The sequence below is a fragment of the Enhydra lutris genome, unplaced genomic scaffold (genome assembly GCF_002288905.1).
Source record: "Enhydra lutris kenyoni isolate GAN:26980312 unplaced genomic scaffold, ASM228890v2 scaffoldscaffold9, whole genome shotgun sequence".
Taxonomy (NCBI): Eukaryota; Metazoa; Chordata; class Mammalia; order Carnivora; family Mustelidae; genus Enhydra; species Enhydra lutris.
Window position 1 is genome coordinate 20,882,946 of NW_019154093.1, and position 15,017 is coordinate 20,897,962.

Consider the following 15,017-nt stretch of genomic DNA (forward strand, 5'->3'; position numbering starts at 1 on the left):
TTTGGTAGAAAAGGGCAATTAGGAAATAAGTAGAGGGACTTGAAGGCATAGGTACCACACTTTCAGCTAAAATTTGGAAAATAATCGGGGTGCCTGGGTGGCTCAGTCAGTTAAAATCTGGAAAAGCAGTACAGTAAGTGCCCTCTTTCCCCAAAAGAGGACCTATAGTTTCTAGATGAACAGCGCTCCAACTCCTTTATGTGCCCCAACTGTTGACTAGATTGCTACCTAACAACAAAAGCAGCAACAACAAGCAAAGAATGTTTCCACCCTAGACTTTACCAGCTGGGCCTCCTCAGCGCATTTCTTTCTAACTTCCTTCAGTTGCTCCTCCAGCTGGGATTTCTGCTCATCCAGTCCATCAAGGAGTTCCTGTACGTGCTGTTTCTGGGCCTGTAGTTTTTGTAGATTAGTATTCTCCCTTTGAACTTCATCTTGCAGATCCTGAAATACAAGAATATTAACATTTATTATCTTTGGAGAGTGGGGAAGGTTAACAATTTTTAAAACCCCATCTTAAGGGAATACAAAGTCTTATTAAATATATTGTGTTGGTAGATTGGAGATATCCCAGCTTTAAACACTGTCTTTACTTCAGGATTTCCTCCCTAGACTCCAGATTTTAAAATCCAATTTGCTTACTCAAACCTATCTTTGGATGTCTGATGAGCTTCTCGAACATGTCAAAAACAGAACTCCTGGTATTCCCCCCCAAATCTGCTTTATCCTCAATCTTCTCCCTCTTAATTTCTGTGGCCAAAAAATCTAGCATGTTCTTTGACTCTTTTCTTTCTCTCACAGCTCATCTCCAATATGTCAGCAAATTTTATTGCGTCTTCCTTCAAAACATATTCAAAATCTGACCACTTTTTTCCTCAACCTTGGTCCAAGTCACCGTTCTTTCTCTTGGATTTCTGCCTTCTAACTGGATTCCCTGCTTCTACCCAGGCTACCTACAGTTTATTTTCAGCCCAGCAGCCACTGAAAAAAAAATCTCTGTCAGATGAGTCACTTCTCTATACAAAATTCGGCACTGATTCCCCATTTCCCTTACTGTAAATACCAAAGCCCTCACAATGGCCCTGCAACTCCGAAATTCATTTCCTACTGCACTCTCCCTTGCTCAGTCACTCTGGCCTTGCTGCTGCTCCTCAAACATGCCAGACAGGCTCCTTTCTCAGGATCTTCCATTGATTATCCCTTCTTCCTAGAAAAAGGTCTTCCCCAGGTATCCATATGGCTCAAACCCTCATCTCTTTCAAGTCTTTGCTCAACTATAACCTTCTCACAGTGAGGCCTTCCTCACCAGCACCATTACCACCGCCTCCCTCCCCTAAGTCTCCTTCATATATAGCAGTAGTTTTATTCATTTTCTAGAACAGCTTTATTCAGATAAACATACTATACAACTCACCCATTTAAAGTGTACAATTCAATGGCTTTTAGTACCTTCAGAGAGTTACGGAATCATCACAATTTATTTTTAGAACATTTTCAATCACCCCCAAAATAAACCCTATACCCACTAGCAAGTCACTCTCTATTTCCCTCCCAATCACCCCAGGCAACCATCAATCTACTTTCTATCTTGATAAGCTTTGTCTATTCTGGATAGTTATTATAAATTAAATCATACAACATCTGGTTTTCTATGACTGACTTCTTTGTGACTTAGCATGTTTTCAAGGCTCATCTGTATTGGTATAAAATAATTACTTTAAACATCTTTATTTTATTTTTTTGTTTCTTTCTTTTTTTTCCGGTGTTCCAAAATTCATTGTTTATGCACCTCACCCAGTGCTCCATGCAATACATGCCCTCCATACTACCTACCACCAGGCTCACCCAACCCCCCACCCCCTCCAAAACCCTCAGTTTGTTTCTCAGAGTCCACAGTCTCTCATGGTTTGTCTCCGCCTCTGATTTCCCTCAACTCACTTCTCCTCTCCATATCCCAATGTCCTCCTTGTTATTCCTTATGCTCCACAAGTAAGTGAAACCATATGATAATTGACTTTCTCTGCTTGACTTATTTCACTCAGCATAATCTCTTCCAGTATCATCCATGTTGATATAAAAGTTGGGTATTCATCCTTTCTGATGGAGGCATGTCCATTTGTCCATTGAAGGGCATCCTGGTTCTTTCCACAGTTTGGCGACCGTGGCCATTGCTGCTATGAACACTGGGGTACAAACGGCCCTTCTTTTCACTACATCTGTATCTTTGGGGTAAATACCCAGTAGTGCAATGGTAGGGTCATAGGGTAGTTCTATTTTTAATTTCTTAAGGAATCTCCACACTGTTTTCCCAAGTGGCTGCACCAACTTGCATTCCCAACAACAGTGTAAGAAGGTTCCCTTCTCCACAGCCTCTCCAACACTTGTTGTTTCCTGTCTTGTTAATCTTTGCCATTCTAACTGGTATAAGGTGGTATCAATGTGATTTTGATTTGAATCTCCCTGATGGCTAATGATGATGAACATTTTTTCATGTGTCTGTCATTTGTCTGTTAGCTATTTGTATGTCTTCTTTGGAGAACTGTCTGTTCGTGTCTTCTACCCCTTTTTTGACGTGATTTTCTGTTTTGTGTGTGTTGAATTTGAAGAGTTCTTTACAGATCTTGGATATCAGCCCTTTGTCTGTAGTGTCATTTGTGAGTATCTTCTCCCATTCTGTGGGTTGCCTCTTTGTTTTGTTAACTGTTTCCTTTGCCGTGCAGAAGCTTTTGATCTTGATGAAGTCCCAAAAGTTCATTTTTGCTTTTGTTTCCTTTGCCTTTGGAGACATATCTTGAAAGAAGCTGTGGTAGCCGATGTCGAAGAGGTTACTGCCTATGTTCTCCTCTAGGATTTTTTTTTTTCAAATATTTTATTTCTTTGACAGACAGAGATCACAAGTAGGCAGAGAGGGAGGCAGAGAGGAAGAAGCAGGCTCCCCGCTGAGCAGAGAGCCCGATGTGGGGCTCGATCCCAGGACCCTGGGATCATGACCTGAGCCGAAGGCAGAGGCTTTAACCCACTGAGCCACCCAGGCGCCCCGCCTCTAGGAGTTTGATAGATTCCTGCCTCAGGTTGAGGTCTTTTACCCATTTGGAGTTTATCTTTGTGTATGGTGTAATAGAATGTTCGAGTTTCACTCTTCTATACATAGCTGTCCAATTTTCCCAGCACCATTTACTGAAGAGACTATCTTTTTTCCATTGTATACTTTACCTGCTTTTTCAAAGATTATTTGACCACAGAGTTGAGGGTCCATATCTGGGCTCTCTGCTCTGTTCCACTGGTCTATGTGTCCATTTTTGTGCCAGTACCATGCTGCCTTGGTGATCACAGTTTGTAGCAAAGCTTAAAATCAGGCAATGTGATGCCCCCAGTTTTTTCTTTTTCAACATTTCCTTAGCAATTTGGGGTCTCTTCTGGTTCCATACAAATTTTAGGATTGTTTGTTTTAGCTCTTTGAAAAATGTCGGTGGAATTTTGAATCGGGACGGCATTGAAAGTATAGATAGCTCTAGGCAGTACAAACATTTTAACAATGTTTATTCTTCCAATCCATGAGCATGGAATGCTCTTCAATCTTTTTGTGTCTTCTTCAATTTCTTTCATGACTAAAATTTGATTTACGTATCATAAAATTTGCCCATTTTAAGTATACAATTAAGTAAGTTTTAGCAAATATACAGTTGTACAACCATCATCACAACCCAGTTTATACCACTTCCATTATCTGAAAAGTTCCCTCATACTACTTTGCAGTCAATCCTCACTCCTATTTGAAGCCCCAGGCAACCAATGATCTGCTGTCACTACAGTTTTTCCCTTTTGTAGAAATTTCATATAAATGGAATCATACCATACATAATCTATTGTATCCAGCTTTGTAAATCTAGTCTCAGTTGTTGCATGTATAGGCAGTTTGTTCCTTTTTATTGCTGAGCAGTATTCATTGTATGGATACATATTTGATGGACATTTAGATTTCTCCCAGTTTTTGGCTATTATGAATAACAAAGCATATAATTTAAATAAATTATATTGCTCATGGTCTACTTCTTTCCACTACAACATAAGCTCCACTAGCTGGGAGGTATTTGTGAGTTTTGTTCACTGCTATCTTCCCAGTTCCCAGTATACAAGAGGTACTCCATAAATATTTGTGAATGATGAGTGACATCATAAAGATGTCAGTTCTTTCCCAATTAATCTATACATTCCAATGAAAATCCTAATAAGGTTTTGCAAGAAGCCTGACAAGCTGGTTCTAAAACACATTTGGAAGAAAAAAGAAAAAGAAACAGCACAGTAAAACGTAAAAGGACTTAACTGACCAGGTATTATGAACTATAGGGAAACTAAAATAATTAAGACAGTTTGGTATTGATACAAGGATAGAAAAATAGATTGAGGGAGCAGAAAAGAGAATTTAGACAGAGATCTAGTATATACAGAAATAATGATGTGAAAACATGACATTAAAATTGACTGGAAGGAGGATTCTTTTGTAGTTCATAAGCATTATGATTGGGTGTTCACACCATTGTGTGACATGTAGCTCCCCTCAAACCTTGTTACAACCTCAGCACATTACCCGTCTGACACGAACTTGGAAAAAAAAATTTACTGGAAGGAAAAAGAATTAAATATTCAGTATATATGCCGGGCATACCCATATGGTAAAGAATAAAATAAAAAGAAAACCGTAAATCACATTAAAGAGAAAAATAAATTCCAGGTATATTACAGACCTAACTGTGAAAATCAAAACTTTAAAATGTATGGAAGATAAAATTTAAAAAAAAAAAATGTATGGAAGAAAATAGAGATCTCAGTGTAGGAAGGAATTTCCTAAAGATTAATCATTTTTAAAATGCTATATTTATTTATGTACTATACTTTATGTTTAATGACAAAAGCTACAGAAACTAAAAAATTACAGTGGATTTATCTCTGTACCCTCTGCTTAATTTTACTATGAACCTAAAACTGCTCTAAAGAAAAAAGTCTATTTAAAAAAAAAAATACAAAAGAGACCTTGGCAAACAGATGAAAGCAGCCACTGCCATTATCATTACCACATGAAACAGAGCAGCCAAGATGGCCTGATTTATATGTCCTCTAACATTTGGGGTTCCTCGCCTGGACCACAGAAAATCATCTGAGTGGCTATTTTCCCAATTCTCTGAAGAATGGTACAATACTAGTACCACTGCAGATACACAGGAGAGAGATTAATTGTTTATAAAAAGGTTTCTAAAAGGAATTAGGACTTAATTCTCTCCAGGTACCACAAGTGAGGAAGAAGGGATTGATAACTCTAACACATGTTTTGGCACGAGGTGGGCAGAGATCTCAAAAAAGATGAAATAAAATTGTGAACACAAATTTCTAAAAATAATGTTATCTTTTTAATAACATACTATTCAAAGACCCCATCAATCACTTATCAGAACAAGAATCTAAGAACAACAAAAGAAAAACTTAGAAGACAGTCTCTGAATGACTGCATGACTACACAAAACAAGGACTTCTACAATAGCCCTTATAATGTGCTAGGTATTGTCCCAGACTCTTTACATGTATTAATTCATTTATAATCCATATGACAGATCTATGAAGTAGGTACTATTGTTATTCACATTTTATGGATGAGAAAACTGAGGCACAGATGGACAAGTATTTATCCAAAGTTACAGTTAGCAGGTAATGGATTCAAACTAGGTTCTAGATATTCCAGAGTCTGAGTCCTTAATCACTAAGTTATACAGTGTCTATAGACCAAATGTCTCACAAGTATGCCACTATTTTTCAAATATATGTATATGCTTCTGTGATTAAATAAAACATTGAACAATGCTTTTAATAACTGATTTTTACTTGTATTTTCTCAACCAACTGATTGATCTAAAAATGCAATTACTATCATGCTGCTTTCTCTAAAAAGTTCCCTTCAAAGGGCCCACACAATGGATGATCATGAAAGTCTCTTGTGTGGACATTCCATGAGTCTATGTGATTATAGATTCATAATGGTAAGCTCCATTGGTACTTTATCATTAGTCTGCCAGCAAGCCTAAATTTTTTCATGCCTAAATTATTAACCTTGCAGATACTGTTAGCTGATCCACACTCAAAATTAAGATATAGTTTTAGATATGCACCTAGCATTGGCTCTCAATAGTTTTCACTGTCCCTTCCTTGATTCATATTTTGTTTTTCTTTGTTTCTTCCTGTTCCAAATGTCCAACTTCCTTTAAAAAAGTAACTCATTGTAAAGGAGAGTCCTTCAGTCCCTCTGCAAAATATATAATGGCTTCCTCTTACCTGTAGGATAAAGTAAAACTGCCTACAAGATACATCAGAACCTTCAATGCTGGGCCCCATATTATCCTTCCTCTTCTTCTATTACCCTCTTTTCCTTACATTCACCTGTACCCCAGCCTCAATAAACCATCTTCTTTCTCCAAGAGACAATATACTTCAATGTCCCAGTGCCTTTCTTAAGCCATTTTCTCTGCCTTGAGTGTTCTTCCACACCATCATTACCTGGAAATACTACCCATTCTTCAAAGCCCAGCCAAACCTAATCTCTGACTCATCTTGAGCCTTCTTTACTGTATTCTTATCGCAGTTTGTCCTTAACCTCTATTATCACACTTAACTACACTGTATTATAGTTACCTCTAAACACTAAACTGAAGGACAGAGCCAATGTCTCATCTTTCTTTGAGGTTCCACAATCTAGTACACAATGCATAGCATATTCCAGAGGATTAATTAAACAATGATGTGTAACTACCACAAAGTTTCGAGTACCTGGTAGAAACTCTTGGAATATGTGCCTGAGGTTGATAGAAAGAGAGGATTTCATGTTCTTTTACTGTTCTGTGAAAACCTTCACTCTGCACTTAAACTATAAGTCAATATAAATACTAACATCAAAATGACCTAAGATAAATGCTTTTTGTTAAATTAAAATAATACCTATATTTCTACACTGGTTCAATATTTTCACCATCTATAGACCAAGATTGATCTGACATTTAAAATTTCCATTATATGGAAGTAATTTTTACTGCTTTAGACAAATTACTGTGGCATACACCTTTCTTGTGTTTTTAAGCTTATATATTTGTATTTTTTTCCATAACACTATGTACTACTCTTATTCCTCAGGAAAGTGGAATAACAACTTCACTTTAACACAGTAACTGGGAGAATTACAGTGGTTTGAAAATTTCTTATAAGTAAATTATTAAAATTTTTTTTAAATGCCAACTACAGCTCAAGTAATTTTATTAGTTTGGGAATATAATCCATCATAAAAACCTCACTTTGGTCATAAAGCTATTATACAGTTTATATATAAAGATATGCTAGCCTAAAAAGCATTTTTTAAGAATCCTGTGGAAAAAATTTTTTTCTTTCCCTTTAATTAAAAATGTTCAGGGGTGGGTAAAGGAAAAAATATCTGTTATTTAGTCTCATCATCAAATACTTTAGACTGATTTCCCACCATCTCCCAGCCCTTCCCCACCAAAAAATCTTGGACTTCATCTCTAATACTATTTAGTCTTTATAAATAGATGCAATTTTGATGCCTCTACTTCTATTGTAAATCTGCTTTTTTTTTTTTTAAAGATTTTTATTTATGTATTTATTTGACAGTGAGGCAGACAGGCAGGCAGAGAGACAGAGGAGGAAGCAGGCTCCCTGCTGAGCAGATAGCCCGATGCAGGTCTCGATTCCAGGACCCTTGCATCACGACCTGAGCTAAAGGCAGAGGCTTTAACCCACTGAGCCATCCAGGTGCCCCGGAAATCTGCTTTTTTAAAAAAAGATTTTATTCATTTATTTGACAGTGAGAGAGAGAGAGTACAAGTAGGGGGAGTAGACAAAGGGAGAAACAGGCTCCCCACTGACCAGGGAGCCCCCATATGGGGCTTAATCCCAGGACCCCGGGATTGTGACTTGAGCCAAAGGCAGATGCTTAAGGACTGAGCCACCCAGACACTCCTATAAATCTAATTAAAAATAAAATTTACCTTAAGTGGGTCACATAACACAAGAAAATGTCTAGGGGGAGGGCACTAGTTAGTTAGGGGGACTCAGTCAGTTAAGCAGCCAACTCTTAGTTTCAGCTCAGGTGTGATGTCAGACTGAGTCCCTAGTCAGGTTCTGCACTGAGTGCAGAGTCTGCTTGACTCTTTCTCTCTCTCACTCTGCCCCTCTCTTCCCCACTGCTCTTTTCTCTGTCTAAAATAAATAAAATCTTTAAAAAAAAGGAAAAGAAAGAAAGAAAAGAAAATGTCTAGGACCTAATGCTAATTTTTTAAAGCTGAATATGAGGCATGTATAGTATAATCACAAATAAATATAAAGCCATTTATGTATATTCATAAAAATATAACAAAATGTTAACCATGGCTCTTTGTAGAATGTGAAGTTGTAGGGTGTTTTACTTTTCTGTATTTTACAAGATTACTATGAACCCATATTACTCTTATAACCTGAAAATGTCAAGTTTGGAGTTTTTAAAATATACATACCTCTGGTGGTTTCATACCAGTATAAAAATATTCAGATGTTTCAGATATGACCAAATTTTTATGTAAGAACTACCAACAGTAGGAATAATGCTGGTTTCCTTTAATAAATAGAACCATTTTTCAAAACTAGTTTTTTAGTGAGATACTTTAAATACACTCTTTGAAGATTAAGTTTGTGCAAAAGGAATGGGAATAAACAAGGCAATATAATAGTTACTTATTCTTGACCTTTTTTTTCCACAGAGTAAACAAATTCACTCAAATTTTCCAGGCTCACTTCTTAGCTGCAGTAAAAATCCACATAGTAATAACTCTAGGCTTCAAGGGAAAGGTTACTGAGAAAATACCTCACCTTAGTGATATATTCTAAGCTGGACAGATGTCCATATTAAAACTAATTATAATTAATGTTTCTTTATGTTTATTTTTTAAGATTTTATTTATTTATTTATTTACTTACTTACTTACTTACTTTTGAGAGAGAGAGAGAGCGAGCAAGCGAGCCGGGGAGGAGCAGAGGGAGAGGGACAACCAGGTTCCACGCTTAGTGCGGAGTCCAACTTGGGGCTTGATCTCACAACCCTGATATCATGACCTTAGCCAAAATCAAGAGTCAGATGCTTAACTGAGTGAGCCACTCAGCGGCCCCATCTTCATGTCTATTTCTAAATATAATAAAAGGTCATCTCTTGGCACATCTGGGTGGCTCAGTCAGTTAAGTGTCTGTCTTCAGCTCAGGTCATGATCCTGGAGTCCCAGGACTGAGCCCCACATTGGGCTCCCTGCTCAGCAGGGAGTCTGTTTCTCTCACTGCCGTTCACCCTGCTCGTGCTCTCACCTTACTCTTGCTTTCTGGTTTTCACTCTTTCAAGTAAATAAATAAAATCTTAAAAAAAAAATCATCTCTTAAAAAGAGTAACACTAATCCATACACAAAAGGGCCTACTCTTTCAGGAAGCAAATTTAAAAGTTATTAAATTGCACAAAATCAAAATGAACAGATGCAAACATACATACTACAAGAATCAGAATTAAATTTCACTGCAAAATTACTTGTAATGCTACCACCACTGAAATGCAATTTCCCTATCAATATCAGTATTCCCATATTCTTGGCTATTTTATTTTTGGTATAGTTTGCTTATCCTGAGACTAAGTGAAGGCAACAAATGCACATCTCCCTCTTGGCCCACCTGCCCAAGTCCCCTCCAACCCCTGCCCTTGATTAGGGCAGTCACAGGCTCTCCTAGCAAACAGTATCTTCCACTAACTAGGATAATTGTCTCTTAAATTTAAGGTAGTCCTTTGAGAAAATCCTCTTCTGATTCAGTGCACGACTTCAGCACTATCAAATGCCATCCTATCAAGTAAGTGACTGAAGACATTTGCAGAAGACTTCCTGGTTATGCTCTACTTTCCACGGTCATGCTCTACTTGCCTATCTGTGCCACCAACAGAAGAAAAGGAGGATAACGGCAATTAAGAGACTTGAAAGAATGCAGTGAAAAAACTACAGTAATAGAGTGCCAGGGTCTGTTTTAGAAAAATACCAAAGCAGCCACATCCAAGGTTCCTCATCAAAGACGGGTTCTTTGAGCTAGTATCTTGGCTTTATTTAAAAAGAACTTTCAAGGAAAACGTCCTGTTTTCTAGAAATCACACAAGTTAATGAAAATGATAAACTCATCCCAATCCTTCCAAATCCCATGAAGTGTGGCAAAGGTAGTAAAAAATAGAATTTAAACAAATATATAAAAACTCTTAGCTACAGTAAAAGAGTTAAAATTTATTTTAGCAATCCAAGTGAGTTATACAACTGAAGAAGTAACTTAAGTATTAAACCTATTAAGCATTAGCAACATGAATACATTTGCATCTGTTTCACATAAAATACAGAGTAAAAAATAAAAATACCACTAACTTATGAATACTCACTTAAAAACCCCAAAGCATATATAAAGACATGTACTTATACTAGTATATCTATACCTGAAGAATTATTAATGAGAACAGGGAGAATTTTAAATATTTCAGTAATCTTATAAAAATGTTATTTAACTGATTTTTAAAATTCTACAGACTAATCCAAAACTAGAAATAATCAGGTACATTCATTATGTTGGCCTAATTCTCAAAACAGAAGTTATAGGAGTATTCTTTTTTTTTTTTTTTTTTTAAAGATTGTATTTATTTATTTGAGAGACAGAGAGAGATCACAAGCAGTGGGAAGTGGTAGAAGGAGAAACAGACCCCCCCCTGCTGACCTGGGAGCTGACTGTGGGACTCGATCCCAGAGTTCTGCAATCATGACCCTAGCTAAAAGCAGACACTCAACCAACTGAGCTACCCAGGCACCCCTACAGCAATATTCTTAATATTAAAAAAGTATCAACTACAGAGCAAGATGTTTAGGTCAAAGAACAGAAAGGAAGTCTATTAAACTAGGTGGGTGTTAGAAATCCTCACCAACAGCCTGCCTTTATTTCCCAATCATATGCTTCCCAGCATGTTCTAAGAGCATTATCGCTAGGGAAAGAATGTTGAGCTCATGTATCTAATTTTACTTCTACCCAAAATAAGTCATCCCTCTTCATCTGAGGGAAAAAAAAAACCCCAAGTGATTAAAATGAACCAAAAAAGGACAATTACTATGATTACTGAACCTTACTGATAAAGTACAAATAAGTGGGGGCCTCTTTTGCAGGAGAGTAGCATGAACAAGTATGAACTTTAGGGAAAAGTCTGATTTTATGAACCTACCATGCTCCCAATCCTTTCTGTGTAGGGTTTCTGGGTGTGTCTTGGCTATTTTTAATTTCATGTACAAAACTGAAGTTTATTCATTTCTATTGTGAACAGCTTCCTTAAATTTATCTCCATCTAATAATATATTATCAAATATAGTGAAAGAAATTTTCCACAGTACAATTTCTTACCTTAAGGAGTTTACAATAGAGGCTGGAAGATACTGGAGTCACACACACCACATAGCACAAGAAGATAACCTACTGGACATACCATCTAGGTAAATACACACTCCTCTGGGAGTTCCAACAGAGGAAAGACTGATACAGACTAACAGACAGAGAAGGAAAACTTTTATTTAGAGAAGTGGTGGGATTTGAGCTGGGCTTTAAGGCATGGGCAGAATTCACATAAGCAGGGAGAGGGAACATTCTAGATCACAACAGATCTAGAGGGTAGGAATAAGAAAGATAATATGTAGGGCACACAAATTAGAGGCAGACAATAAAAAAAAGTAAGTAAGAGGAGGATCTGTAGCTCATCTTTTTTTCCTACCTCCAATATATCCATGAGATATGACATCCTCCCATCATTAACAGCAGCAGTGGGCAGCAGTAAAGATTTTCACAGCTGAGAGTCATGATACTAAAATTGGTTTAGAAGAAGGGCAAGAAGAGGATGGGCAAGAAGAGACTTATGATCTGATTTCTAAATTTCAGATGTTAGGTAAAAGGGTGGCGATAATGAGAAAGAAAACACTTACAAAAATAGGAGAGTCCAAAACTGAAGCCAATTTTTTTCAACAAAATGAGACTCATTTTAGACACACTGACTTTGAAAATGATAAACATCAGAAAGAAAGAAAGAAAGAAAGAAAGAAAGAAAGAAAGAAAGAAAGAAAGAGAAAAGGAAAGAAGATGATAAACACCAAAATGTTTAACTGGAGATGTGAGATTAGAGAGTAGAGGGCTTGATAAATATTTGGGAGTCACCAGCATATGGATGCCAGTGGTATGAAAAAGGAAGGGAACAACAAGGTAGAGGTATGTATCAGTCCCTGGCAAAGGCAACAGAAGCAAAGGGTCAGACAGGCAGGAGACTATCTGGACTATCTGACAGAACACAATTCAAGAAATCAGGAACCAATGCAGAAAAGACCAACGGATCTGGCCTTAAGATTATTATGGTTCTGGAAAGAAAAATTAAAGCACAGTTGTATGGGTAAACAGCAAACTAAAGAGGATTACCTGAAAGGAAAGGAAGAGGAAAAAATGGCCACATAAAGAAAAAAGAAAAGAAAAAGTGAAAAACAGGTTGGTAGCTAATAGCAATAGTAACAGAAAAAAAAAAACAAAAAACAAAAAAGGTTATTTTCAAACTGGTTAGTCCTGTGTGCAGACAGCTCTAAGTGAAGAAAAAAGTCAGAGAAGGAAGAGCTTGATGATGAAGGGAGGATAGATAATAAGCAGATAATAGTAGGGTATAGAATTCTATTACTAACCAGAACATTTACTGAACTTTTACATGGTACCAATCACTCTGTGAGGCACTGTAATTGCATTATCTCATTTTATTCCTACAGCAACTCTAAGTATTTGGTATTTTTATTATTCCATATTACATAATAGAAAACTATTGTGTAGAGTGTTAAATTACTAACTTAGTGTTACAAACCTAGGAAGAGTCAGAACCAGAATCTGACAAGATTTGAATCTTCAAGTTTGTCAGATACCATGTTGTTCCTACAAACTTCTATGCAACACTGAAGAAAAGTACACAGGAGAGTGAATTCCTAATTCCTTAACTACTCAGAAGAAAACTTTAATAAAATTGTTTATAGGCAGTTTAAAGTAGGAAAGAATGTGGGTCTGCCTTCTCCCCTTAACAGAAGTCCAAACCATATACCCTTGAGACAGAATGGCCTTTTATAGCTTTTTCCCCTTGGATCACTTTGGGCCTAGTTTCTCCACAGAACTTTATGAACTAGCAGTATACCTCATATGCATTCACAGTGATCATTTCAGGAAAAAAGTTGAAGTTAACCGCTGGTTTGTTTTTCAAGAAAAAAATCTTGAACTGAAAGTGCTCAAGACTGTAGTTCACAGGAATACAGATAAGAAACAAAAATTTAGGAATTAATTATGTAGCAGATTTCCTAATTTATCTGTATAAGGACTAGAGACTTCAGAGATACAAAACAAAAAAGAACTAGTCTTTTGGCACTTTCGTTGCATCTAAAATTTGGTTTCTGTGCTTGAGATATGAGCTCATATAATTACTATCTATGACTTTATAAATGCGGAGAAAAGCAAGAACACTCAAAAAGCCAAGTTTGGATTAGGCAGACACTCACTAATAGGTCAAAACTACCTTACTTTTCTCCTGTCTTCACTTAGGCATTTCTCATTTTAGAAAGTGGGGTCAGAAAGCACTGAAGTTCTGCTATTAATTAATAACTCCAGTAAACTGCCTTTTGCCATAGAAATTAGAAAATAGGGGCGCCCGGGTGGCTCCAGTGGGTTAAAACCTCTGCCTTTGGCTCAGGTCATGATCTTGGGGTCCCGGGATTGAGCCCAGTGTCAGGCTCTCTGCTCAGCATGGAGCCTGCTTCCCCCCTCTCTCTCTGCCTACTTGTGATCTCTGTCAAATGAATAAATAAAATCTTAAAAAAAAAAAGAAAATAGAGCACTAGGACTTAGAGTTACTTACAGATATTAATTATCCATGTTATTCCTTACCATTATCCATTACCACTGGGTAAATCAGAGTTAATCAATAAGTAACGAAATCTACTTATTACCACTTCTAATAAGTTGTCTTGTCTTCAGAAAACTGAAAATAATCACCAAAATTAAAAGTTTTAATTACATGTGGATGTCATTTATCCATGTCATTCTTAGTCTAATGTTTCTTTACCACATATAATACAGAGATACCTGTATTGGAGTGGAACGAATAATGAATCTACTAATACAAAACTTTAATCCAAAGTTCTCTTTTCAACGAACTTATGTTCAAACATTACAACTTGGTCTGTACTAAGCATGCTCCAAGATGTCTTTTATTTACAGCACTCAACGAAGAAAATTAAATAGACTCCCTCTGCTAATTATACATTCTGAATACAGCAAAGCTTAAGATTTAACATACACCTTACCACTAAGTGAAAAGGGACAAAAAAAAAAAAATCATGAAGAAATTTTGACAAAGAACAAAACTTCTAAAATTGCAAGAAATCAAATATTCAAGGACAGCCCGTTTAGCCCAAAAGGAGTAATATAAATTTCAGTATTGTTCCAAACCAGCCTTGTAAATTCAGTCTCAAGAGATGCAGTAGGGAAAAACCAAGGTAGATGTACATAAATAACAAAATACTGTCCATTGGAAAAACCCTCGCACTTCGAAACCCTATCTGGCTAAATTTAGAAGCTGTCCCATGTTACATCAGTAACTGTATTTCTTCAGATTAAGGAAAATTTTATAGATTATTTTATCTCCCATTCTTAAGCTATTTTCAGTAGTAACTGCTTAAAGTCTGTGTCTCTTTTCATTTCCTAAGAAGCTCAAAAACTGCATGAAAATAATGTAATGGAGGTCAACACCCCCCATTTCACTACCACAAAGGGAAGTATGTTAGTGATGATCTCTTGACTTTTCCATCATCTTTAGGAAAATTCCAGTATATACAGTAAAGGTAGCAATCTAATAAAATAACCAACTTGTAAC

The 15,017-nt window shown here is 36.6% G+C and overlaps 1 protein-coding gene across 2 annotated transcripts in view; it reads right to left on the reverse strand.

Annotated features, from left to right (window-relative positions):
• LOC111142796 (epidermal growth factor receptor pathway substrate 15) overlaps positions 1-15,017 on the reverse strand; it is a 147,200-nt gene that overhangs the window by 43,329 nt on the left and 88,854 nt on the right. For both annotated transcript variants that reach the window (XM_022496106.1, XM_022496105.1), the window contains exon 14: positions 283-444. In XM_022496106.1, coding sequence (XP_022351814.1) covers positions 283-444 — 162 coding nt within the window. The remainder of the gene's footprint in view (positions 1-282; positions 445-15,017) is intronic.